General features: G+C 38.7%; 1 protein-coding gene across 5 annotated transcripts in view; it reads right to left on the bottom strand.

The window, feature by feature from the left end:
• Positions 1–976: 976 nt before the first annotated feature.
• Positions 977–26,745, bottom strand: part of septin9b (septin 9b) — a 75,543-nt gene continuing 49,774 nt past the window's right edge. For 4 of the 5 annotated variants that reach the window (XM_077571021.1, XM_077571022.1, XM_077571023.1 and 1 more), the window contains 9 exons: positions 14,901–15,092; positions 10,845–10,973; positions 10,638–10,719; positions 10,300–10,437; positions 6,228–6,345; positions 6,038–6,133; positions 5,848–5,944; positions 5,135–5,186; positions 977–4,234 (listed from right to left, as the gene is read on the bottom strand). In XM_077571021.1, coding sequence (XP_077427147.1) covers positions 4,015–4,234; positions 5,135–5,186; positions 5,848–5,944; positions 6,038–6,133; positions 6,228–6,345; positions 10,300–10,437; positions 10,638–10,719; positions 10,845–10,973; positions 14,901–15,092 — 1,124 coding nt within the window. In that variant the 3' untranslated portion in view covers positions 977–4,014. Of the gene's footprint in view, positions 4,235–5,134; positions 5,187–5,847; positions 5,945–6,037; positions 6,134–6,227; positions 6,346–10,299; positions 10,438–10,637; positions 10,720–10,844; positions 10,974–14,900; positions 15,093–15,397; positions 15,434–26,745 lie in introns of those variants that run through there. The other variant, XM_077571025.1, reaches the window with a different exon arrangement.

Below are 26,745 nucleotides of genomic sequence, written 5' to 3'. Positions count from 1 at the left end.
CAGCCAGACACTGGTCGTGCAGGGCTGGTGCAGACAGACAGGCGTTGGCTCTCGCCTCACTGGCTCACCATCCAGATGGGGAACCGTTTTACGAGTGTAAATCTACCAGGTCATTCGCTTGGCTGTCTGGCCAGCCCGGCAGCTCATTGGCTGCCTGATTAGACAAAAATCTGCCTAGTAACGACATCGACGGTGAAACAGTGAAGGTGTTTACTTTACTACCATCTAGGGCTTCTCTTCTTTTTTTCCTTCAAGCATCTGCCCATGATCTTATTTTAAAAGAACACCCACCAAGATGTCACATTAAAAAAAAAAGGGGGGAGAACATTATCCATGAGTTTTGTTCTGACATTAAATATTAAAGAATATAATCCAGCTGAGACTCGTAAGGCACCTGCTGTTAGATTTGGCAGGAACGTCTTTGTCTTTTGTTTCATTTTGTATGAGCACTACAGCAGAGTGCTTCTTCCCAAGCATTATATAGCAGACAGCTGACATTTTAGCATAATGCTAAAACTGAAACCAAGGCAGACGTCTTTCCATGTGTCCCGGCGATGCCCCCGAGACGAGCAAGCCACCCCGCAGGGTGGCCGCACGCAGCATGTGACAAACGCATTTTCTCAAGCTGACAAATTTAAAAGCCCATCACTTTTATCTGGCTTGAAAAGTACTGGAGGCTAATTAATAAAGACATCCCGTCCGTTCGCAGTGTGTTACGACATTGATCTCGGCTGTCTCAAACTGTGCAACGCTAGGAAATAGGTTTGAAGCTTCCCATGATGTGCAGTTTCCTCACTGCATACTACTAGTACTGCTGACATGGTTATAAGATATATAGCTGATGAAAAGAAGTCGTGGGCCAATTAGTGAATTTTGGAGCTTGCCAAGATATTTCTTTTCACTCTTCTGTATTATAACTTAATACTTGTTATCTATGTAGATGCGTCTGTCCACTTTGCAATGAAGACAAGCAATGTTAAACAATAAAAATATCAACTTTTATTCTTTGAGCATAACATATCAAAGATAAAACCTTAACTCTATGATACCGTCACAAATAACAATGAACTATACAACAGTAAACAAAGAATAATCAATAACTTCCTTTGGAGATGGAATTGTACTCCCTTGGTTAATAATAAAGCAGCGGTGAAATCAATTCTGTGTGTTGATTTGATCATCTGATTGTAAGACATTTATGGAAATGTAAAAGATGCCATTCAGTCTGTTTAAAAAAAAAAAAAAAAAAAAAGAGTCATTTCTGATGTTATTTTACGGAAGTTCTTGGCACACATTTCTAAACGAATGCAAAACATGCGATTCAAACTAAACAATTTCAGCTTGCGATGTAAATGTCACGGTTTCTAATTAGACGAACACACACACGTGCACTTCACGAGCAGGTCCTTTAATGCTAAAGTGCAACACGACACCTGCTTATTGCTATGTACTCTCTTGAATTCAACACTTGTAGTCCCGGTTGCTGAAAGAACGGCTTAACTAAAACACACAAATACTTCATCATACAAAAAAAAAAAAGGACTTTAATATGGATTTAAAGGCCAAAGAAACGGACAAAAAGGTGGCCCGCTTTCTGCCACATCATTTACGATAACGTTAGAACGAGATGAATAAAAATACACAGGTAAACGAACACTGTAAAATACAAGGTGACTGCCCCCTATATGACAAGACAGTGAGGCGAGAAAGATTTTTTTAAAGCATCACAGTGGGCGGGAAAACATGACGAAACTTCATGAATAGCTGCTCCCACACCGTTGCTCTCGTTTCTTGATTGGCAGCATGGAAGCGTCAGGTTTGTCTTAACTTCCATCTTACTACAATAGCGCTACTCTAAATATCCGGACACGGCCAAGTAACTAGACAGAATAGATGATGCATGACAACACAAACAAAACCAGGCAGCTGGCACGGATCAGAACTAATCATCTAGAGTATAAAATTATGTTTTAGTTTCATCTGAACTCTTTCACTGCCATTGACGGCTATAGACGTGAAAAATTCATTTGAACTATTTCTATTAGTTTAACATTTTTCCCACTTTTGTAACAAGACTATGAAATTCTAGAATTTTTTATTGTACATTTAGAAAATATATAAAAAAATTGTAATTGAGCGTGAGTTAATTTTTAATAATCTTGTGTTTGTTTGTTTTTAAAAAGAAAAGATTATTTAAAAAAACATAATTAAAATTACTTTAAACAAGAAGAAATTATTACAAATTTAAAAAAAATAATTAACATATTTTTTAAAGAAAAGATTATTAAAAATAAAAAATAAAAATTTTTAAAAGAAAAGATTAGTTTTAAAAATTAAAAGAAAAAAAATTAAAAAAAATATTTAAATGAAATGTTTTTTAAAGAAAAAAATATTAACTCTTTGATTGCCAAAAACATTAAATAACGTTTAGTAAAATCCTAGGGAGGAGTGCCAAAGACGTTAAAAGACGTTTGTTTCAAAACAGGTGAAACTAACCATTTTCTATTGTTGATTACTGAAAAACGGAATAAGGTAGAAACAAACTCTTTTGAAAGATGAATGAAAGATGAGAGTCCAATCTTTCATTTGGTAGTATGTGTGTTCCCATAGTCCAAACACAACATTTTCTGTGGACCTTGAAAGATCAGTCAAAATGCTTAAATCGGCTGGCACCCACGGCATCCCTTTTCTGAAAACGTCTGGCAGTCAAAGAGTTAAATATTAGGGGCGTCAGGCAATTAAATTTTTTAAATCGTAATTAATCGCATGACTTCACTAGTTAACTCACAATCACAAATTGTATCTGTTCTAAATGTACAATCATTTTTTTCCTAGGTTTTCATACTCTTGTTAACAAAAGTGGAAAAAAAAGAATTACTAATAGAAATAGTTAAAATGATTTTTTGCCATTTATAGACGTCAATGGCAATGAATGAGTTAATGATGCTTAAATGCAGTGTGAGGTTCGTCTCTGTACTGTTTATTAGGGGTGGGGAACCTTTTGCAGGGGTCGAAAAGAAAGCTCAAAGACTGCAAAGAAGAAAAAAGTGATGATTGTGATGATGAAAGTGAAGATTTTTTTTTTTTCAATGGGGGAAACGTTGCATTTTGGGTAAAAGATTTTGCCGAGGAAAGAGTCATATTACAAGATTAAAGTGGTATATATAAAATAAAATAAAATAAATCAAACGACGCTAGAGAAAAATCTTATGAGAATAATGTCATATTTAAAAAAACAAATATCTTTTGCTTAAAAAAAATAGCATAGCATTACGAGAAAAGTCTGGATTTTTAAACGAAAAAAAAATTAACAAAAAATAGCGCACAAAAAAAGTGAGAAAATTATTATTTTTTGTTTAGATTTTTACTTTAATCGAAAATTGTTATGACTTTCAAGCCCATGAAATCTTTTTCCCCTCAACAAATGCAATTTTTTCTTTAAAATATCATTTTTCATCCAGAAAAATATTAACTTTGTTTGCGGACTTTTTAAACGGTTAACACACACACACAGCGGTTAGCACACTCGTCTCATAGCTCTGAGATCGTGGGTTCAAATCTAGCTCCAGCCTTCCTGTGCGGAGTTTACATGTTCTCCCCATGCTAATGTGGCTTTTCTCCCACATTCCAAAAACATATTTCGAATGTGTGTTTAACTGAAAACTCTGAATAGTCCTTAGGTGTGAATGTGATTGGTTGTTTGTCTACGTTTGCCTGTGGTTGGCTGGCGTGGTTGAAGAAACGCCTGCTTCTTGCTCAAAGTCAGCTGGAATCAGCTCCAGCACACCCGCCATCCTAATTAGCATAAATCATATAGAAATTGTTCCCCACCCCTGTTGTATATTGACACCAAGTTGTACTGTATAGTGGATTTCCATGTGTATTATGGTGATAGAAAAGTGGCTTATTACTGAAAAAGTCCCATTAGGAAAATCGACTCACCCTCAGAACATGTATGGAAATGGGCATGTAAATGTAAACGGAATGGGTGCGTGTATGTGTGTGTGTGTGTGTCTACATCTCGTGGGTGAGGACTTGATGTTTGATCACCACCCCGTTGGCCTGCACGCCGTTGCTCGGCAGCAGCTCGGGCTGACCGTTGGCCTTGGGTTGAGCGGTAGGACGCTCGGGCGGGTGCGAGCTCAAGTGACTATTGGACTCGTTTAGCCGGCGAACGCGGTACGTCTCGTAATGGATGCAGCCCGTGATGTCCTTAATGTTCTGCATGTGCGTCCTGAAACCGAGACAGACAAATGCGTTCTTCATCAATATATGCAATACATATCGCTAAGTCATAAAAACAAAACAAAAAAAACGGTTGAGCCGAGGGGGAAAAAAAAGTCATACCACAATGTCGTCGCAAGTAAAAAGGCGGGGTGGGGAATCGCGTTGCTAGAATCAAAAATGTTGGGATGAATTTGAATTTTGCAGAAATATTAATTTGACAACATTATTGATTTAATTAATCTTGAATGTATTAATTAATAATTATTATAATTAGTAATAATCTTTAATTAATTAAACGATTAATTAATTAATCTTTGAATTTTATTTTTCTTTAATTATTTTCTTCCTAATAGAATCTGAATTTAATTGCACATGTGGCAATTTAGGTTCAGAAAACTAAGACAATAAAAGAACATAAAATAAATTACAATTGCAAGAAAAATGTCCTAACTATATCAAATGTGTCAAATTATAATTATTATTGAGAATAAGGTTGTAATTTTTGTGGCTCTCCCCACCTCCATTAGAAAAGTATACAAGTATTTAAAGAAAGGCTGAAATATATATATATGGAATTTTTGGTGACAAATTATATTTTAAAAAAAATAGTTGATGAATTGAATAATATATATATATATAAATATATATATAAACAATAGTATGACATATATACCAAATTATTTAAGCTATTTCTTTACTGCTACTCCTTAAAGTCATAAACATTTTTATTTAATAGTTATTTAATGAGTGAATTAAAAGAACCATGCCTTTTAGGCCATTTAATAGTATAAGCAATTATATATCCAAAGTTCCACTTTCACAAAATACATATTTTTCCTATAATCTCACATCACCACAATATAAAGGAAGGCTTCTTTGTGACATTATATACAATTAATTGTCTGACCTGATCAGGAGGTCTCGCAGGTAAGCGAACTCACAGTGTGCAATGTTCTCCACTGCAAAACAAAGCAGACACGTATGTCGGTTAATTATTTCATCATTCCTTTCTCGACGGCCCCTAATGGAACTCAACACCCACAGGCAAATCAAGCAAGCCATTAACTATAACGATATAATGAGAAATTATATGAGCTCATAAATCCACTCAGCTCCACTGTGCCTGCAAGTTATCTCTTTACCTCAGGGTGGTGCTGTTGCTCACCAAAAGCTAATGCAGGACATTTTCTCTCACTTTCTTTACTTTGTCTTTGACTGAGGGGGATTTTGAGAGACTCGTTTTCACAAACTAACTGTGACAAGCGATGGGTGCCAAGAGTAAAGCTAACACGTGTTTGAATTATAGATTATGTAAGAGTGCAAATAGGGAGGAGGAGGGGATGCTATTTATGTAAAGCTTTGAAATCCACAGGCACTAAATTACATTCCCTTTGAGAGAAAGAGAGCGGAATATCTGCTTGGGGTTGGAAATGCGTTGAGTGAACTTGCAAGCTGTGTGCATAATTCCAAAACTATACACTTGAAATCAAGCCTGTTAGACACGCACGCATAAGAGCATTAGCCATGCAATTGTAAAAGCAATAAAACATCAGTGGAACTGGATAAAAAAAGAAGAAAAAAAAACCTTTGTAATTCAATATCACATGCACATAATATTACCCTCTATGGTGCCCCATTTTGTTCTCCTTCCCAGAATCCTTTTCCCGTTCTCCTGATACTCCTGGTCACTGCCCACCACAGCAAATGGAATCATTTCCTGTAGATAACAAACACACACAAGCACACAAGTTCATGCTTCGCTCGTTTCATGTCGATTCCATTGACATTTTCAGTCATTTATGAGGTTTACCCTGATTTTATCATTAATCATCCTGTCCTCTGTGTCCTCGTCGAACTCTTTCTGAGGATAGACGTCGATGTCGTTGGCTCGCAGCCCTTCCCTTATCTGCGGCAAACAGCAGATCACAAGAGTTTAAGGTTGAGGGGCTCAAAAAGTGAAACGGGTCTCAGCGAGTTCAATTTGCGGACATGGTGCTCACCGTCTGCTTGAAGTAGTCCCTCTCCTCCAGCGTCAGCGTGTCGGCCTTGGCGATGACGGGCACGATGTTCACCACCTTGCTGAGACGCTTCATGAACTCCACATCCAGAGGCCTCAGACTGCAAGGGAGACACAAAAAGAAATGATTAGAGCACGGAAGACACCAACGTGCATTTATGTACACTAGCTAATAATGTTGTGGCGTATGTAACTCATTTCAGTGTGGCATAATGTGCTGTACAAATCTCACACAGTTTACTGCAATGACCAAAAGCGACCACTAGATGGCAGCCATATTCTATTCTATTGCAGTCAAGCTGACAAGAATGCATTTTATCTAGTGATAGAATACAGACGTTTGACAGTAGATTTCTGTTTGTATGACGGTGACGTAACCACTTTTGTGTATTAATAACCTATGCTAACTAACGGTAATCACTTGAGCCTTAAATTAGTCATGCTTTGGCCACATTTTGAGTGAGAGGAGATTTGCATTTGCTTGTTTCAAAATGACAAAAGAACATGGAAAGTTATTAGAAAAATGAACGTATGGCTCATTTTCATATAATAGTAATTTGATCAATGATGGTAAAGACATCTACATTTTATTTTGAAAAGCAGCAAATTTTACTCATGTGTGTATTTGAATTATTGGTAGTTATCATTCAAAAGGTAATAAATGTCCTTAGGACCAATGCTCTGTGTTCATACTTCTAATGCCAAAATGTCATTACTGGTATGTGTTCCAAGTGGAATTTGATCATTTGGATCACGTTTTGCTGCAAATTGCTATTGATTAATATGGCTTCTCTGTGAAAACTAAGTTTGTTTGTGTTTGTTGCTTGTTTATGTTTTCACCATTATGCAAGAAGTGTATTTCACTCACATTCGCACCAATTGATCATTTAGAGTCTTCAAATAGCATGAGGACAAAGTGCAAAATGCACAACAGCAGGCCAGAGCAGAGTCTCGAACCCTGAACCTCAGAACTGTGAGGCAGATAAGCTAAGCACCGTTGCATTGTGTACTGTCCTAAATGTGCATCCAATCTTTTTAATGTTTAGGTGATATGTAATATTCAAAACTTATGTTGGAAGTTACCAGGATCTTTTTAGAATGGTGAAATGTATTGCTCACATTTTACATAACAGCCAGAACACAACGAATACACTATTATTTGGTTATCATCACATTTTTCCACTTCCCCTCCCTGTGGTAGGAAATAAATATCATTCATGGGGAAGAAAGCCAAATAAAAAGCAAAACAGGTGTAGAGTTAATCTTCTAGATTAGTCTCACTGCGATTTGCTTACATCCCACACATGCTGATAGTTTGGACTGCAACGTTTGACTTTTACAGCCCCCCCACACACACACAAGTTTAACTGAACTCCATCTTGTATCACTTTTGCAATGCTTCATTTGTCATCTCCCAACAGCAAGCGCATACTAGCTGCAAGAAAGTCATAAACAGTGACAATCTGCATTTTCAATTTGTCTCACACTGACTTGTTTTCAGTTTTTTTCCCCCCCAACTCCCATACAAGAACTCTTGACCGTGTCCTTCAATTAGCTTCAGCTGAGGCGAGCTGGTTCAAAGATCCGGCCAGGGTCAGCCCGGGAGAGAGGAAAAGCTGGCTGGGCGCAAGACAGGAAGAAAAAAAATAACTACCAAAGTGGATTAGCGAGGAAAAGAGCTACGATTAGAGCAACAAATGTGACAACAGGAAGTCGTTCGTTCAAACAGATGTCATGTAAGATATACATAAGTAGGCATGCATGTACAGTATTCTGTATGACATGCTTCACATATTCCTGCATATGTTGTAAAGACAGATGTGCACCATCTGTTATATACAGTCATGCTTCTATTTATGTGGTTGAAAAACAAAAAGATGAATGATAAATTTACCAGTTACATTGCAAAACGATATTTTACGGAATGGATCATAAGCTATATTTCCCCATCAAGAAGGCTTGCAGAATGAGGTAATAACCAGACTGACCAAAGGGGAAACAGCAGAATTGGCTTGGCTATTATCAGTAATGGTTGCTGTTGCACGGCAGTGACCACTGTTCAGCTATCCAAAACCTCTAAAGCCAAATAAAAAGGACTTCACTGACATGCAAGGAGAATTAGAGCAAGATGATATATGTGAGTATCCTTCAGATAAACACAGCGAGATCCTAAATTGCAGAAGGGACGTTTGCTTATTGGCCCTACAAAGCACATCTCCCCCTGAACAATCAACACAACATTGCAGAACCATCACAACAATCTAGATATGGCCCACTCAAGACAACTATAATAACAATGGAGCAATTAAAACAAAAATATTCTACATGCATCCTTACTGTGCATTTTGCCTTCATTCATTCTGCAACACCGACCATACATTTAAATCCATGTCAGCTTGTCTCTTGCCAAAACTTCTTGTTTTCCCGCCTACATCTCTGACAGGCAGTGAGATTGCCAATATGCTGACAGATGCCTGTTGTTCAAACACATTCATTGAATGGTGACTATTGTGTCTGCATGCAAGCAAACAACATGTACAGTAAAGCGATTTAGGTGTCACTGTGAGCCTCGTGCTGCAAATCCGAGGCATCCCATGTATAGCATATTTACAGCGCACACTCACACATTCCGGAAGCAACAGCTGTGGCGACATGAAGACACGATGAGGGAGGTTGTCACACACGCACGCACACACACACACACACACACACACACACTTCTCTCAAGGGGAAGGTTTAAGTGGACGAAGCTGGAGGTCGGAGACATGAACCAGTAGGAGGTCACAAGGTCACGTTCAAGCTTGCAGTCTGTATGTGATGATATGAATGTTATGTACAATGCAATAATTATAAACCTTCTGATTTGAATGAGTTAGGTATTAAAATGGCAAATGTCATGAAAGGTACTATTTGGACGTAGTCCAGGGGTCAGCAAACTTTACTCTTCAAAAGAGCAATTTTAGGCAAAATAAATAACAAAAAATCTGTCTGGAGCTGCAAAACATTTGACCATTTTGATGATGGAAACGGTGTGGTAGTGTTAGTCTAATGTACTGAGGGCCCATGAGCTACTTTGAGCGTAACAGAAAAATAGCAACATGCAATAATTTGAGATTAATTTTCTTCTACCTTTTGTCGTCCTTTTTTGCTATCAATTTTCTGCTTTTTTTTTGGTGACAATTTTATCATTGACATTTTATGGTAATTTTTGGGATTTCTTCTTTTGTTTTTGGATATTTTATAGTTACATTTTAAAATGTTTTATTTTCTGCTTTTTCTTTAATAATATAAATTTTGTGACTTTTTTGGCAATTAGTTTCTTTAATTTTCTGCTTTTCCTCATCATTTATGAGCATTTTACGGTCACTTTTTGGACATTTTTAGGTAATTTTTAAATCTACCCTCCGTCTCTTTTTCTGACAACTTAAAAATTTGGACTCTGACATTTTTTAAATATTTAATTATTCATTTATTATCTAAATCATTAATGAATTAAAATAATATTGTATCCAAAAACTAACTATAAATGTTAAAAAATATATTAATTTCTACAAAAAAAAAATTGGGGAACCACAGGAGAGGGACTAAGAGCCACATGGGTTAAACAGTAAATTGTAGGGCTGATAGTTCCATTTGTTTTTCAGTTTGTTTGTATTTTTACTTAATTTAAATGTGGCGTTTAATTGCATGTATGGCTCAAACGTGTATCCTAGTTCCCAGGTGGGATGCAATAAATAGAATGGAAGCTGTTGGTATAATCTGTCAGTGTGACATAGCAATTTTACAACATGTTCGCAAGGCCAAGAGTGAGCACAACAGAGTCCGGTTACTTTGTGAAATGTGATTCTCCAAAGTCCTCCTGGAGTGTCTCTGAGGAGGTAATGACCTCCACATGTGGTCACAAGAGAGCCAGCTGCGGTACAACTGATGGATTTGGGAAAATCCCCAGTGGGCCTGCTTCAGCTTGGCAGTAGTGGGAGACACAAGTGTGTGTCTTGAGTGTGTGTAGTTAGCGACATGCTAGCTTAATGCATTTCATTCTTGTGTGTGCTCACCAGTGGCCGGTGGGCGGGATGAAGTATATGCAGCAGTGCACCCTGGAGTCTGGGATCCTCTTCTTCCTGTCGATGTTGATCTCTTCCTGCAAGTAGGCTTCGTACTGGTCATTGATGAACTTCATGATGGGCTGCCAGCTGAGGAGAATGTGAAAAAAAAAATTGTCAGTCAAAATGAAAGACATAGAGGGTAGGATAGAATAGGGGGGAAAAACGTTATTGTCAGTTTTTTTGTTTGTGAAGCAAATCAATATGAACAGAGTTGTGCACATCCTTTTTTTGCGATTAAGTTGTATTATGTAAATGAGATTGTGATTTTGCAGTGAGCGAGGCCACACCAGTTCTCATTGTTGATCTGATCCCCAAAGCCTGGCGTGTCGATGACTGTCAGCTTCATCCTCACGCCTTTCTCCTCAATATCTGCACACAGATGACACCCATGAGACGTTAATTTAAATTGTCCATAGGTGTTTTCTTGAGATGGTTCCTATGATTGGCTGGCGACCAGTCCAGGGTGTATCCTGAGGAGACGAGAGATGACCCACCGTGGCTGATGGACTTGATTTCCACGGTCTTCGGGATCCTGTCCTCAGGATTGGGTGCAACTGACTTGCGGCTCACCTTCGATTTGAACAGCGTGTTCATCAGAGTGGACTTGCCCAGGCCACTTTGCCCTGTAGATCGCAAACAAGCACACACAAACACAAGTTTAAGAAAATTTGAAACTTTTAAAACTGTTCTTAAGGTTACTTTAATTGAAAGTAGCTACATTTATAAAAATCTAACTGCGTAGCTTTGGAGACATCTCTCATCTTAATATCACCTTCGACCAGTAACCTCACGGCCCGGCGGCCGTTTGGAGCCCACAGGATGCCATTATGCGGCCCACTACTTGACATCAAAGGTGAATGAATGACAGGTCCTGGGCCACAAATAAGTTGCATTTGAGACCGCTGCCTTAGGGGCTTTACGATCAAAAAGACACAATTACTTGCGGAAAGGCAGGTGGTGCTGCAGGACGCTTTAAAATAATTTACTGTGCTTATAAAATTGGGGGAAAACATTATTATTGTTATTATTATCATTATCATTAATTATAATGTTGCTTATGTTCAATCTATTATGCACAGCACATTTTTATAGCTGTATTAGTTTTTTTTAAGTGCCTGAGAAATAATGTTTAGTTAAGGAATATAATCTTTTTTACTTTATTGTATGGCATTTTAAAGATAGTTCATGTTTAAATTCGATTAAGAATTACAGAAAACTATCATTAAGAGTTTCCAGGGATCCTAAATATACAAGTTGGTCTGACTCAAAATAACTTAAATAAAGCCCCAAAACACAAAAAAAACTATTTTGTCAGTCTACTAGACTGAAATCTCTCCAGATATCCTTGATTAGCACCTATTAATAATAATTAGTGGATGCACCCTGAATCTTAATTCTTAATCTTATCAAGACATTTGGGACAGACGTGCTTCCGATTTTGTGGGAACTGTTTAGGGAAGGCTCTTTTCTGTACCCAGAGTAAAAAGCAAGGTTCTCTAGACTTTGATTGGTGTGTGTGTGTGTGTGTGTGTGCGTGTTATCTATTTTAATGGAGCATGAGCATAGTAGGACAGCTGCAGGGTCACATGAAGAATCTATGGAGGTCAAGAGGACAGATGTGTGGACCACACGGGGGTTAACTTATTTGCCCATGTAACATACTGTGGTGATCTATGAGGTCAGCTGGTGTGGTACGGATAATGACATCATGCCTGGTGGTATGGATTTCAATCTAGCTGTGTGAATGTAGCACAATATTATGAACAACAAAGCCTACCAAAGCTAACTGTGCCTGTAGCAAAACATAGCAAGAGTAGGCCTACTGCTACTCAAAAATAAATTTATGGAGGGTTGAAATTGACATTTTCCAAGAACATACTTTCATTGTTTGGTACACCAGTGGACAGTAAAAAGTGTGATTTAACAACACAGTGATTTATCATCCAAGCACGGGTTTCATTTGCACTCAAGGTGATAAAGCAAGTTGATACATGACGGCCTGAAATCTGTGAGATGGCCCGCAGCAATGATGAAAATGCATCACAAATGCGCTGAGGTGCATAGTAAATCACTGCATCTCAATCGCAGAACAATTTCCTTGAACTGTACTTTCATATGCAAAAAAATACAGTTGTCATGCAGCAGGAATGCAGACGTGTTACCTTGTGGCTTTGTACGCTAACACCTTATAGGGCTTGAATCAAGTGAATTATGATATTCCATTCTTTCCATGCACGATTTACAATTATATGTTTGACACCATGCATGGTAAATGTGTGCTCATACATGAGCTTCAGTTTACATACAGTGGAACAACCGATAACAAAAAATGTGTTCTGATGGTCACCTGTGGGATTTGTCCAGACTATTCCCATATCAAATCATGTACATACTAGAAATAATGTCTGGCCTCAAACTGTCATAATCATTAACCCTTTATTTACTGTTATGGACTGTCATGCAAAAATAGCTAATAAAATGTACAAAAGCCCAAATTTCATAGGTGGGATGCATTGCATAAATCCCTAATATACAGTATACAGGGATGTGATTTGACCAAAGTGAAATTATCTGAAAATTTAGCCGGGGGTCTGGGGGCCGCTGGCACCCAGCTAGGTCCAGGGCAGTGCCCTGGTTGGGGGACAAGGGGGGCTAAGCCCCCCCGGAGCTCATGGGTTTTCTGTGTTTTTAAGTACTTTCAATGCACTCACATGACAAAGAAATAGACAAAACAACAGCATAAATTTTCAATGTATGTTGAACTATCCCATATAAAATGGCAGTTTTAGTCAACTCAAAATCAGTCACATTCAAAAACATTGGACTGCCTTTGCTTTTAAAAACTATCACTGAGAACATCATCATATCTAACTAATGTGATTACTAAGTTAACACATAAATAACGTTGAAGAGTTCAAATTTCATGAACAAATAATTGTATCATGACCAAATGAAAAGTAACTCATATTAGAGCATACCACAAATGTCTTTGTTATAGCAGAAGATGTTATCTGTCGGAGTCATGTGCATACACAATGAACTACTAAAAAAAAAAAAAAACTGATTTTTTTTTTTGGGAGATAAAAAAAGCGGAATTCCGCGAATTAGCGGAAAAATCACATCCCTGAGTATATAATATAAACAATATTGGTCCCAAGACTGACCCCTGGGGAACACCCACATAATGTCCAAACCTTTTGACTGATGATGGAATGGAGGCTGAAGAGGTAGGAATGGAAAAGTTTATTCCTCCCTATACTCCTTTTTGAACATGGACTGTATGTATTAACGTGTACATTATTGTTAGGTTGACCACTGTTTTAAATGGGATGTTTAAAAAAATTTAAAAAAAATTATGGCTGCACCAATGTGGCCCTCTGCGAGATGTTTTCAAAAGCAAATTTAAGTGCAATTGCACATCCCCGTTTCCATTAAGTGCGGACATGCTAAAACAGATGCATCCTGTCCTTAATTGAAGGTATATTTCTTAACATGACAAATTCAACAATTACTTATCTGTATATTTATGTCCACACTGCTCGTTCCTCGCACAGTTTTAAGCACTGCGTGTTAAGCACTGCCCTGAAGTTGATCCATAAAAACAACTGCTTTGTTCCACATATTGGAATGTGGCAGCCAAAAACCCCGAAATATTCATAATGGATAACATGTGATTGTTTTTATTGAACAGAGTGCTGAGTCAATAACTGTTGTAAACACATATGAAAAAATTACAGCTTTGGGGTTTATTGGAAACATGTGCTGCCGTTTCAAAGAATGGAAGAAAAAAAATGAAGTAACCATTTGTGGAGCTAGAGGACAGGACGGCTTGAAAGGTAAGTCGTTTATTTGAGAGTAAGCGTGGCTTTTGCGTTGACCACATGTGTTTTGTGGAGTCTGGAGAGCAGTTAAAGTCATCTTGAATTATTTTTACAATAAATATCTGCTCTCGCCAACAAAAGCATGACCGAGGAACAAGGCCGGTGAATTTGCTGAGTTATGGTCTGAGGCTGTTAATGCATAAAATGTTGACCCAGACAAGTGGTGCACTGGAAGCAGCGTGACTTACTTTTACTGAACCACCAACACCACCACATTACTTCCTGATTTGACACTGAAATGAATGCATGCAAATGCAAGGGAATAGCAAACTGAACAGTGAACGGTTAAATTAAACAGCCAAGTCCATTAGCCTTTTTCATCCGGTAATACAGGAATGTAAAGACTTGAGGCTTTTCCGTTTGTGAGATTTCTTCGCCTCGTTAACCTGTGTGTGCTGCATAAAGCAATGCAAGATGATGGGGTTGAACAAGTAATTAAATTCAAGGTTGATCTTGCAATGCAATTTCCCGATCATTAAGTTCACAATTTGGAAGAAAAAAATAAAATGTAAAAAAATTAATGAAAACAAATAAATGATTTTTCACCAAAAAATAAAATAAAATAAATAAATCTTTGAAGCCTGAAAGGTCAAAAAGTCCAAGGAGCTAATACTTTGGCAAGACACTGTAAAATTATTTTTTCCATTTCTCACCCAATGTTCGACTCACCCACAACCATGATGTTGAGCTCGAAGCCTTGCTTCATGGCCTTCCTCCTCATCTGCTCCAAGATGGCGTCGATGCCGACGTAGCTGAAGTCGCCGCCGTGGTGGGACTTGTCCCCTTTGCCGTGCGGCGGGTTGGGGTGGTGTGGCTTGGTGTAGTCGGACATGTTGCTGTGGCTCAGACTGACTTCTGACCCTGAAGGAAGTATAGAGAGATGATTGGGCCTGATGCGTAACTAACTGACTTTCATACCAGAGACGGTTATCTCACATTTTCAGTAAGACTTTCTGTTTAGTGTTATTCCCTTACATCCTCATTCCAGTCTGCTTTACATTTATTAAAACTGTACACCAAATAATGAATCAGCAAATGTGAATAAGCCAAGCAGACACTAAACCCAAAATATTTGAGTTATTACTGCACAGTGCAACAGGTGTGCTTTGTTTAAGATTTATGAAAGCTCAACAGGCGGACGCTGCCAAGTACAAATCACGCCTTACCTCTCTATTGAGAAGGAGCTGTAGCAAGACAAATGCTGAATAAAGCATGTGCCCAGCCACTGTTGCAACAAGCAAAGTGAAACATACACAACTGTGCCAACTACACCGGTATGTAACGTTTCCCTCTGTGGGAGGAGCCAACACTTCCTGTACAATGTCAGAAAAGCCACAGAGTTGTCTCAGTGCAAATGGCATATACATACAGTACTGGTATGCAATGCATGATATACCTGAAGTTGAATGGCTACAAGTACACAGTTTGTATGCACTATTAGAGTTTTGTGCATTCAAATTAATGGCACATAACCAGCAAAGCCACACACTAAAAAAAATTTATTGCAAAAGGCACAACATTATATATACTTGCACAATCTAATAAAGCCAAGACAAGATTGATGATGGTGGGAAGTATAAATATACTTATTTAAGTAGAAATTGCAGCATTTGCATGTATCTATGACAATATTTATTTTTCTGTTATCTTTTCACTTTGACACCCGTACATTCGGAAACACATATGCATACTTTTGACTTCTTACTTGATCAAAATAGGCTGGATACTTTTTTATCAACCACTGTGGATAATGATGTGACTATGATTGTGACTGTGATTATTAACAAGTGCAACAAATTCAGAGAAGCAAAATATTCCCCATCTATGGCACCATTTAAGAGAATTGCGCATTTTTGTGACAACCTAAAAATCACCTGCTTTTAATCTAAAAGCTCTCAAGGTAGAATTTATTTTTAAGTATAGGCTATATCTGTCCCCTTTCATTTCTTTTACTTTACTTTGAATTTCAATATTGTTTTATAGTCTTTTTCTTTTACAAATGAATGAGATAAATTTAATTTAATTGATATTATTAGCTTCGTTAGCATTTTTGTGACACCGTGAACAACCTCATCAAAGCTACACATTGTTTTGATAGCATAAAAGTTGTGCCAAGAATAGCGTAACTAACAACATGCTATTTGTAACCACTTTTTTTTTCTTCTTCTCAGTTTAAGCACTGAAACATTGGTGTAAATGACGGTATTTATATAAAAAAACAAAATAATTTAAATTAAAAAAAATAAAGCTTTTCTGTGACTTAGTGTATTAAAGCCACGGGGGACACATTGTTTTGATAGCATAAATGCTACGTCAACGCTAGCTAGCTAGCTTTTCTTTTAAGGGCAAGCACTGAGAAGTTATCAAAATAGGTGTAAATGACATCATTTTCACTTTTACTAAAATCAAATATACACCTAATTGCACGCCTATTTTTATTTATTTATTTTATTTTATTTTTTTCTATTTTTTACTTAAGCACAGGAGTTGACTCAGTACTTCTACTTAAATACCAAGTTTTGCAATCTCTACAAAAAGTGCCTCAATACGGCCATCCAAGAGTCCCATAAAGCAAACGACAAAAACAGGAAGTTTAGTGTGTCTGTTAAAAGATTAAAATTTACTGTTACTTATAAACCTTCAATCATCCAATCCAGCAAAACACACCACACAAGAGTCAAGAGCAACAGCAGAAAAGGCTGCTTGGCATTGAGCAGCGAACATTTGGAACATGGGCGCCCAGCCCGCAAGTGCATGCTTCTTACAAATGGGGCATCATCTGAAATGGAAATAAATAGCCTTTCCAAGAAGCGTAAACAGAAAGGCTGTCACGATGACTCTGCGCAGTTCTACAAATACATGAATGCAAAGCTACAGCCGCAATAATAAACATTGTTAAATCAATAACACAATCAAAATTCAGCAGAATTTCTGACACAGTTCTTGAATTTCATCAGACTGTGTAAGTGAACCATCATATTTGACATACGTGGCAACAGCACCAATTTGCAATACTGCTGGTTGTTGTCAGAAAATGATTTGCGGGGCCCAGCATAGAGTCCTCAAAAGAACATAACAGTAAAGTATCAAATAGTGTTTTCATTGAGGCCCAAAAATGTCCTGCTGCACCCCTGTGTGCAGGCTTTGACAGCACAAGGCTGTTCTCATGTTCCCCTCCACTCAGTCCCCGTTAGCTTCTCCTCCAATAGAAGACAAAAGAGCTGTAGTTTCGCACCATACACGAGGGTGCGCCACACCTACTTGCAGCCTCTTTGGTATCCTTCAATGCTTTTCATCTCGCAACTCCCACTTGAGTTGACCGCATCAATGTCCTCACTGTGCTTTGGCCAAATCGCAGTCAATGCTGACGAGCCACAACACGATAACCACTTCTATAATAGAATGACATCCAATACAACAAAAGAGCCTTTAACAAATAGAATGCTTACTTTTGGCTAAAAAGCCAGAAGGAAGCAGTATGTAAATGACAGTCTGTCCAAAGTTTGTGAATGTTTTTGTTTTTTTGGACAATAATACGTTGTACGCATCTTAACGCATATTAATTAAACAGCAAAATCCACCCATTTTAATCCATTTCAGGGGGCGGCCATTTTGCCACTTGCTGTCGACTGAAGATGACATCAATGTTGCTCAGATCTCAGGTAACAACCAATCACAGCGCAGCTTCAGAAAACAGGTGAGCTGTGACTGGTCGTTAACGGCCTGAGCCCTGAACAAGTGTGATGTCATCTTCAGTCGACAGCAAGTGGCAAAATGGCCGCCCCCTGGAGATGGATAAAAACGGCTGGATTTTGTTTCATAACTCCACAAACGTAATATTAATCACAATGTTATGCTTAGACTAGTGAGGTCACATAATAACATACTATTGTCAAGAAATGTTTAACTTCCACTTTAAAATAGTGCAATATGTCTACTACAATGCAAAACTAAATAACGTATGGTAACAGCGCACACGTCCCTCAACAGGCCCCACCTTTTAAGATCACACACATTCAAAGTCACAGATACTACAGTGTAGAACGTGAAGACAGTGACCCCAAGTGAACATAAAAATACCTGCATCTCACATAATCAATAGCTATAGCCCTATTTATTTCATTGCTTTTTTTTAACTAAGTTCACAGATAGAGGAGCTGCAATAACAACCAAAAACACTGCAGTACCTCTGCCAGGTCAGTAGGTGGTGATGTCACTTTGTAAAGAAACACAAGTCTAACTGTGTCCGACCAAGTCCTATCCAAAACTGTATATTGAATACTCTATCTTCATAATTTATGGCTTAACTGGTTACATAGTTGTAAAGGTAAAGTTGGCAGAAATAATAATGGTGTCATTTCCAAAAATTCTAACTTTGAAATACATTGCTCTCTTTTGATGCTCCAAAAGACCATTGCAATGTAAACGAGCGGTTAAAATGACACCATTTTTTTACTGCTGCTAAACTCCCTTATGATGGTAAGATCTTTACATGGGCCAGGTCAGGGAGGGCATCGAAGTCATGAGCAAAAGGCAATCCTGACACTCAGGAATGCAGATTAATCCACGCTGTAACATGAATCCTCTGAACAGTGCCTGACGGTGGGCCACGTCGCTGTCCTCATGAACCCCTTGCTGGGGAATGCAGACGATCAGACGTGACAGGATGAGATCCATTTATATTTAGTGGACGTGATGGGTTATCCAACACAATCGTTTCCAGGACTCCCTTCACTGGACTAGTCTGTGCCAGTGTCGTTGGTGAGTGGGACGCTGCAAATGAGCTGTACTGACGTGCTTCAGGTCTGCGGCCAAGCAGCCTCCTGGACACCGTGACCATCTGCAGTCATAGATTTGTGCTTCTAAGAATAGAACAACACTCTGGCAAGGACAAACAACAACCAAATTCAAAGCTCAACACATGCAGTGAAACCAAACGTTACCTGCTTTATTTCAACTCTCTTGTTGCTAAAGTCTATTTTCTTCATCTTTGAAGGGTCAACAATGAGGTGGCCATTAGCACCCTCCCTCCACTGCCTAACACATGATTATGTATTTGCAAAGTGTCAAGGCCACAGGGGCGTCTCATGAGTCACGTCGCAATTAGAGCGTTCTAATGCGACACAAAGACGACGGCGTTGATGACCTTTGCCACACACGCGGCCTTTCCGGATGAGTAAACGAGCGACAAATGAGCAGAGACGTAAAGTGTGACTCATATCGCCACTAATGCGTGACATGCAATTCTGAACGTAGCATTGTAACCAGGCTGGACCACTTCATGGAGTTAAATACCTTGAGAGACTAGGGTGTACCTATAAATAGTTGAACTGCAAAATTTAAACTATTGAACAATTCTTTGGGGATAAATATGTCTCTGATTCATTCACTCCCGGCAATTTTCACTGAAGTAATCCCCTTCGCTCTCGGCTGTTTTACTGGATTTTGACAGATTTTGCAAGTCCCACAGAATATTGTGTTCTATTGCTAAAAAATCATGGAACCTGTCAAAAGAAAGTCTTAGAGTGTCTTCTTTCATGAGGAATATATATATATATTTGTATCTGTTTCAATTTTGCAGCAATTAGCATTAGAATATAGCTAAGTTAATGGAAAAAATATCTGCCTCAAATAAAAACCAAATATCAAAATTTATAGAAACATGGTCTACGTATATAGAATTTTTTAACCTAATTCTGGTTACTTAATTCTGTCTGTTAGCGAGAACCACTACATCGTGATAACTTACATTGATGTTTCTGCATTTGGCAATTTATTATTATATTATATTATTAGTATGGGATTTTTTTAATGGGCTTTAGGTGAACTGATGAATACACACACGCTCGCACGCACGCACGCACACACACACACGCACATACACATACTCACCAACATACAAAAAAAAAAAAAATAGATATATATATATGTGTGTGTGTATATGTATATATATATATGTATTTAAAAAAAAAACATTTATTAATTTTTTTTAATTTATTTGTTTTTAAAAAAAAAAAAAAAAAAAGGAGGAGAGCAATGATGATGTCAAATCGAATGAACAATACTGAGCTCTCCTAGAAAGAAAAAAAGAAAAAAAAAAAAAGAATATAGCTAAGTTTCATTGTTATTCATATCCCTGTTGAAAACATGACCCTGGCTGATCTCTTATACTCTGCTGCCACCTAATGGCCATTTTTTTGTAATAACTACCATTACCTTAAGTCCCCTCTTCATGTCAGAAGCTGCATTAAAGCTTTCTGTATGCTCCTAATAATAATAGTAATGCATCGGATTTATATAGCGCTTTCCTGGAGACTCAAAGACGCTTTACACATTCACAGTCGTGGCGGTAAGCTACACAAGTAGCCACAGCTAGCCTGGGGCAGGCTGACGGAAGCGTGGCTGCTAGTGTGCGCCTACAGCCCCTCCAACCACCACCAAACAGTCGCACCTTCCATACGCCAGTGTGAGCAGCACTCTTGCATAAAACAACAACATATAAAACGTACATTTTTGGGAGTGAAGGACTAAGTATTGAAAATGACGTATATTTACACGTATTTGGGTTTGAATGAGTTAATGTAAATTTATCAGACTAGGCTGCTACAGTGCAAAGCAAACGGCTAAATGCTGCATACACAGGAATGATGCAAAAACTGTGCTGTGATGTTTTTTCATTGTGGCAACTATTGGAACAGTGAATTTCTATCTTTTTGTATATTTTTCTAGAAGGTAGTTTACATCACAAAAATCTGGTATTTAAACAAGGGTGTATAGACTTTTTATATACCCTGTATACAACAGCCAAATCAGCTGTTTTTGGTGTTAATGTGGTTCATCAAAAACTAAAAAAAATCCTTTCCAAGCAAATGTCAACACTGCCATCGTTTTTTAAATTTTACTCTACAGAGGTCAACTTCTTTCAAATGGAAGCAGTTTGACCCCCGGCACAAATGAATCTCATTTCCGCTATTTCCTTACCGGCCCAACTGTATCATCAACACTTGACCCCTCACAATAAAACACATTCAAATATTTGAGCCACTGACAACATTCCTTCATTTAACTCCCTGAACGAAAACAGTGTCAACTGAAAGCAGATGTTCAGACTACGACAGTCTTCCTTCTTCCAATACAAACATCATATCAGATGATTTTTGTCTTCACCTTGTGACTTTAAAGAGGATTATGTGAGGCTCCCGCTCTGTTTGATGGCCGGAGACCATTTCAAGCTGTAATGTGTGCATGAGTGGACAGATCCCATCAAAGGCAATTTCACTCTCTCATCCCTGATGAAACAAACGTACCTTGGGTCAGGTTTTGGCAGACGTGAATATCCATACTGGGTCATCATCCATCAGAAAATGAACGCATATAGTATATTATACCGCTTATCTTCATCCCACACATTAGTCAAGTATAAAAATCCTCCAGGGACAAAAAGAAGCAGCAGAGGAAAATAGGAAAATGACTCATGGAATATACAACACGTCATTAACCTTAATGATGCAACTGCTTCTTGCGGTCGTCGCCTGGTACTGAACATTAGAACATTAGGATGGGAGGATTTGTAGGAATGAGCAAAATGTATTTTACGCTTATTTTACGAAGGATACTATCATGTTCCAAAAGAGTCTTAATAGGCGCAATATACACTCAAGGCAAGTTGATCAGATGAAAACAAACGCTCCCCAAGGCATCAAAGTTATTGAGGCGCTTATGGATCATAAAATACTGCCTGTTCTGTTCTTTCATCAAGCTCACTGAGCATTTACAGAAGATTATCGAGAGTTGTGTTTTTCTTTTCTTTGATTATTAAAAAAAACAAAAAAAACTACCTAAGAAAGTCGGTGCGCTGAAAAGTGACCCGCCAGGCTTCCTATTCTGTTTGGATGGGTCATGTTGTGGGATCAATTATGTAGTCTGAATCTGAGCAAATAATAGGTTGATTATTTGAATTCATTTAATTAAAAATAGAAATGAAAATCTATGGACTATATGCCACGGAGGAGGCGGGACTTTTGTTTTCACCCATCAACTTTTGTTTCCGTTTGCGGTTTGCGACGTGTGGGCCAGCGTCCCAGTACTTGCGCTTCCGCCTTTGTGCCCCTCGGTTGCTCGTTCCTGTCGACGGGTGCGAGGCTGCGAGTGTGTAGTGTCTGTCTCAGTGTCCGGAACATTTCAGATAGCAGAGACGTCCTCCCGCCGATGAAAGGGGGGGGGTTCGAGTCTGTGTCATTTACCCCATTATTAGAAAAATATTTTAAAGTTACATGAATGTTATTGTTGCTTTCCCTCGTCTACGAATGACATCTTTGATTTTTTTTTAAATCAAGCATGGCTGTTGGGCACCTAACTTTGCCAACTCCTGATTTTCCTTTATTTGTGAGAGAATAAAAAAATCTGACATCACTTTTTTTTTTTTGCAGCCGAGTCTGAGTCACTTGATTTTGAGTATCGGCTGATAACGAGTACCAATCTAATACCCAGCAATGCAACGGACGCACAACTGGAGGAGTCTCCTGGAATAGTTATCGTTGTTAAAAGCACCGCCTTACACATGATAATTTGTCTTGGGGAACTGATTTATAAAATAATTTTGCCTCAGAGGCTGTTTATGTGCTGTTGTGCAACAGTTTTTCTTAGCAAAAGGGTGCAAATTGGCTGAGAAGCAAGTGAGATCGTTATTAGCCCTTTTAGAGAAAGTGAATTTATCTTCAGCTTGAATCACAATAGAATCGTCACAAATGGCTTTAGAGGTCTGCACTCCTATACTTATATAAACCGAATGTGATGACGTTAAATGATTTAAACGGCTCTGTCACCAAGATGAACGTTTGCTGCGGTGTGGCATGACGCGAGTGCAATGACATCAGATTGCATTAATAACTTTTAGTCCTCTGTTCCCGCACAAAAGGCGTATAGTACACCGCACACATCAGAATAACAAATGAATTTTGTTTAATGACACATGACGGAGACATTTTTGTCACAAGAGACACATGTTTCTTGCTCAAATGTGATTTCTCATAGAATGTGGTTAAAACTATGCTTTTGCCCTTTTCAGCGTCTCCCTGCAGGTTTGCTTATCTGCTTTTCCACTCAAATGGTTACTGACAACCCTTAAACACTCTCTGCACTTATAAAGCGTCTGCTAGTTAGAAAAACAAAACAAAAAAAAATGGCTCTTGTGAGAGGAAAACCCTTGGATTTTTGCCCGGGTTCACCCTGACTGAATTTCCCGTTTTCCTGTAGGTGTACATGTACTGTATTTATCTTGGGCTGCCTTGACATATTTCCCCTCGCTTTCTTTTACAATATTGGCCCATTGGTGGAACTATAAAAAGAGGGGAGGAAAAAGATGGATGCAGGGTCCAGGAAGAAGGTGGTTGGTTATTTTTTTTTAAGAAATATATGAAGAAATAAATTATAAACAACGTTTTTTTTGGTGCATCAAGACTGGACTTTGCATTAATGCTTACGTTGTTAGAAAACTGCACTTGTTATGACCTAACTTGATGTTTAGTTAAATAAATAAATACATACATAAATCAAATCACAGTAAAAAAAAATGTAGTAGTAAATGCAACTGCAAATAACTAATACATAATAAATATTTGATAGGAAACTTTAAATTAAAATCTGAATAAAATAAGTACTACTATTTTTTTATGTATATATCGGGTACACAAAGACAGAGAGAAGAATAACAGTTTAAGCTTTTGTTTCTACTTCATTCTATTGAAAACATGTGTATTTGCATATGAGCACAGGATTCAAATATGCACAATTCAGTAAAATTTTACTGTGTATTTTCCTGAACGTTATCGGCAAAGAATGTTATTTTTAATTGCAAATAAAAAAAATGAAGCAGGTGTGCAAGCAGATTAAATGCCCATTTTTATAACCTTGGCTGCATGTTAATGATGGTTTATCACATGAAGGCAAATAACATTCTTTTCCATTTGCAAACTGAATACAAGACAGCAGACCTTCGTCAGATGGCCATTAGAGTATTACTGTGCATATTTCTCACAGGCAGCTCAAGTCAAGACTTTGAAAATTACGCTCTAGTCACCTTGGCCAAAGAAAGATAAAAGTCTGTCACAAAATAGAACGGGCTGCTTTGGAAAAGCGGCTTAAATGCTGACACCGAAACGATTGTGAACCATCCAAATATCTTCACATGTTTTCCAGTCAGAGTCACTTCTTGCAGGAAGGGACGTAAAAGTTTTGGGCCAAGCACAATTTGGAAGGGATTACTCTCAAACTGAGAGTAACAGGCTTGCATGCTGGAACTGAATGTCTTGTAAAATGGTTTGAAAAGGAATGCTACGTTTCCATGCATCCTGTGACATCCCGACTTACTCTAGCTGAGTGAATGGCTAGTGAGTCTCCATTCCAATTTCCAAGTACTAAAAGTAACCTGTTAGATAGAGGTAGCATGGTGCCACATGGCATCCAGATTGCTGAAGAAGAAGAAATGGAAGAAGCTAGCAAACAGTTAGCTAACAGTTGGCTAACAGTTATCTAACCTGGACACAGCTGCAAACCTGTCATCTTTATTTACTATTTACAGTTACTCTTTTATTTGAATCTGGCAACAGTGTAAGTTTCATTTCACTTCCCAATTGGTCATCGTTCCTTCCCGTGTCACAATCACAGAGTCCCTGGCTAGTCACAACTCTGTGTTGACCACATCCAAAACGATATACAGTCGTACATATTGAACTGGTTTAACAAGCAAAATTTACTCTTAACACACGCCACACCACAGCATAAGTGCTAAAGTAATCTTTAAAAATCATGGCTTGACTTTTTGGAGAAAAAAAATTTCTAATTCAGCCAGATTAATTAACCACTTAGATATGGTTCTAATGCAGATCCACAATGTCACTCAAACCCATGTCCGTGTTTCCCAACACTTTTGTATTAAAAATCCTGAGACTAAAAGCTAAGAGGGGCCTGTTGATGACGGGCCACAGCTGCCACAGACAGACATCGGTGCTTCAAAAAATCTCTGAAGAATGCTCCTGGCCCTTTTCATCTTTCAGCCCCGTGCTGGCCCACAGAGAGTTTAAAACCTCTGAGGGGCTAATCTAGAGCAAAGCAGATGGCGTGATGGGGTGTTGAAATTGTGCTTTCCTCACTGAGAGAGCACGGATAATGACCTGTCCCTACAATAGTTCAGTTGGGGTGCTGTCGATGGAGGGGATCCATGTTGGATAGAGGATGAGATAGGACAAAACTCCACAAGAACGGTGAAGGAATGGACATTTGTATGCGCACACCCGTTACACAAAAACAAAACTTTAAAACCATATGATGTACTACAACATCAGAAACTGAAACTGTGATCACCAAGACACAAAGTTGTGTCATCCCTGAAATGGCAGAAATGCCACAAGCTGCTTCCAACTCCAAGGAATGGGGTCTCCAAACCACATATAACTAGCCACACTCACAATCAAATCAAATGCTTGTGTGTATACAGTATATATCACCATTTTGCATAGTCTGGTGAAGTTATGATGAGGTTACAGATACATCCGCACTACATCTTATTCAATATTTATCAGACTTTTAGCCACATGTGGAAGAAGATGATGATTCAGATAGGAGCACGTCCAATTCAACCCCCCCCCCCCCCCCCCCCTTTGCACCGCCATTTTGCATATCCAACTTACCGTCCGTCCGTCCGTCCGTCTTCTTCCGCTTATCCGGGGTCGGGTCGCGGGGGCAGCAGCTTTAGCAGGGAAGCCCAGACTTCCCTCTCCCCAGCCACTTCAGCCAGCTCATCCGACGGGACCCCAAGGCGTTCCCAGGACAGCCGAGAGACATAGTCTCTCCAGCGTGTCCTGGGTCGTCCCCGGGGCCTCCTGCCGGTAGGACATGCCCGGAACACCTCCCCAGGGAGGCGTCCAGGAGGCATCCGAACCAGATGCCCGAGCCACCTCAACTGGTTCCTCTCAACGTGGAGGAGCAGCGACTCGACGCTGAGTCCCTCCCGGATGACCGAGCTTCTCACCCTATCTCTAAGGGAGAGCCCGGCTACCCTGCGGAGGAAACTCATTTCGGCCGCTTGTATCCGGGATCTTCCAATCTATCCAACTTACCACAAGACCAAAAAAAAAAAAAAATTGTCTCAAACATTGCAGTGTAAATCAAACCATTCTCAGATACTGTATTTGCATTTCCTTCAAAACACCATTGGATCTAAAAAAAATTTTAAAAAATGGCCTAAACAACATATTGTTTCTGTTATTCTTGTAAAAAGACTCTGAGAGACAGTCTAGGCCAACACATTAGGGGAGGTCTCGGTGGCGCTGTGATGCAGACTCTCAGACAACGGCTATTCATATGTGAGACACATGGAGAAGGAAGTCACAGGGTAGCTCAGACTTAACGCAGAAATAGCGCACAGTAAATCACACAAACGCCAAGTAGAAAGTAGAAACGAGGCTGTCAGGACTTGGAGGAGGTTATTCCTCGTCATATTGGAACCTATGCACGC

This window comes from Vanacampus margaritifer, chromosome 7 (assembly GCF_051991255.1).
Source record: "Vanacampus margaritifer isolate UIUO_Vmar chromosome 7, RoL_Vmar_1.0, whole genome shotgun sequence".
NCBI lineage: Eukaryota > Metazoa > Chordata > Actinopteri > Syngnathiformes > Syngnathidae > Vanacampus > Vanacampus margaritifer.
Note: the sequence above shows the minus strand (reverse complement) of the source record. Positions and strands in the feature narration are given on the sequence as shown.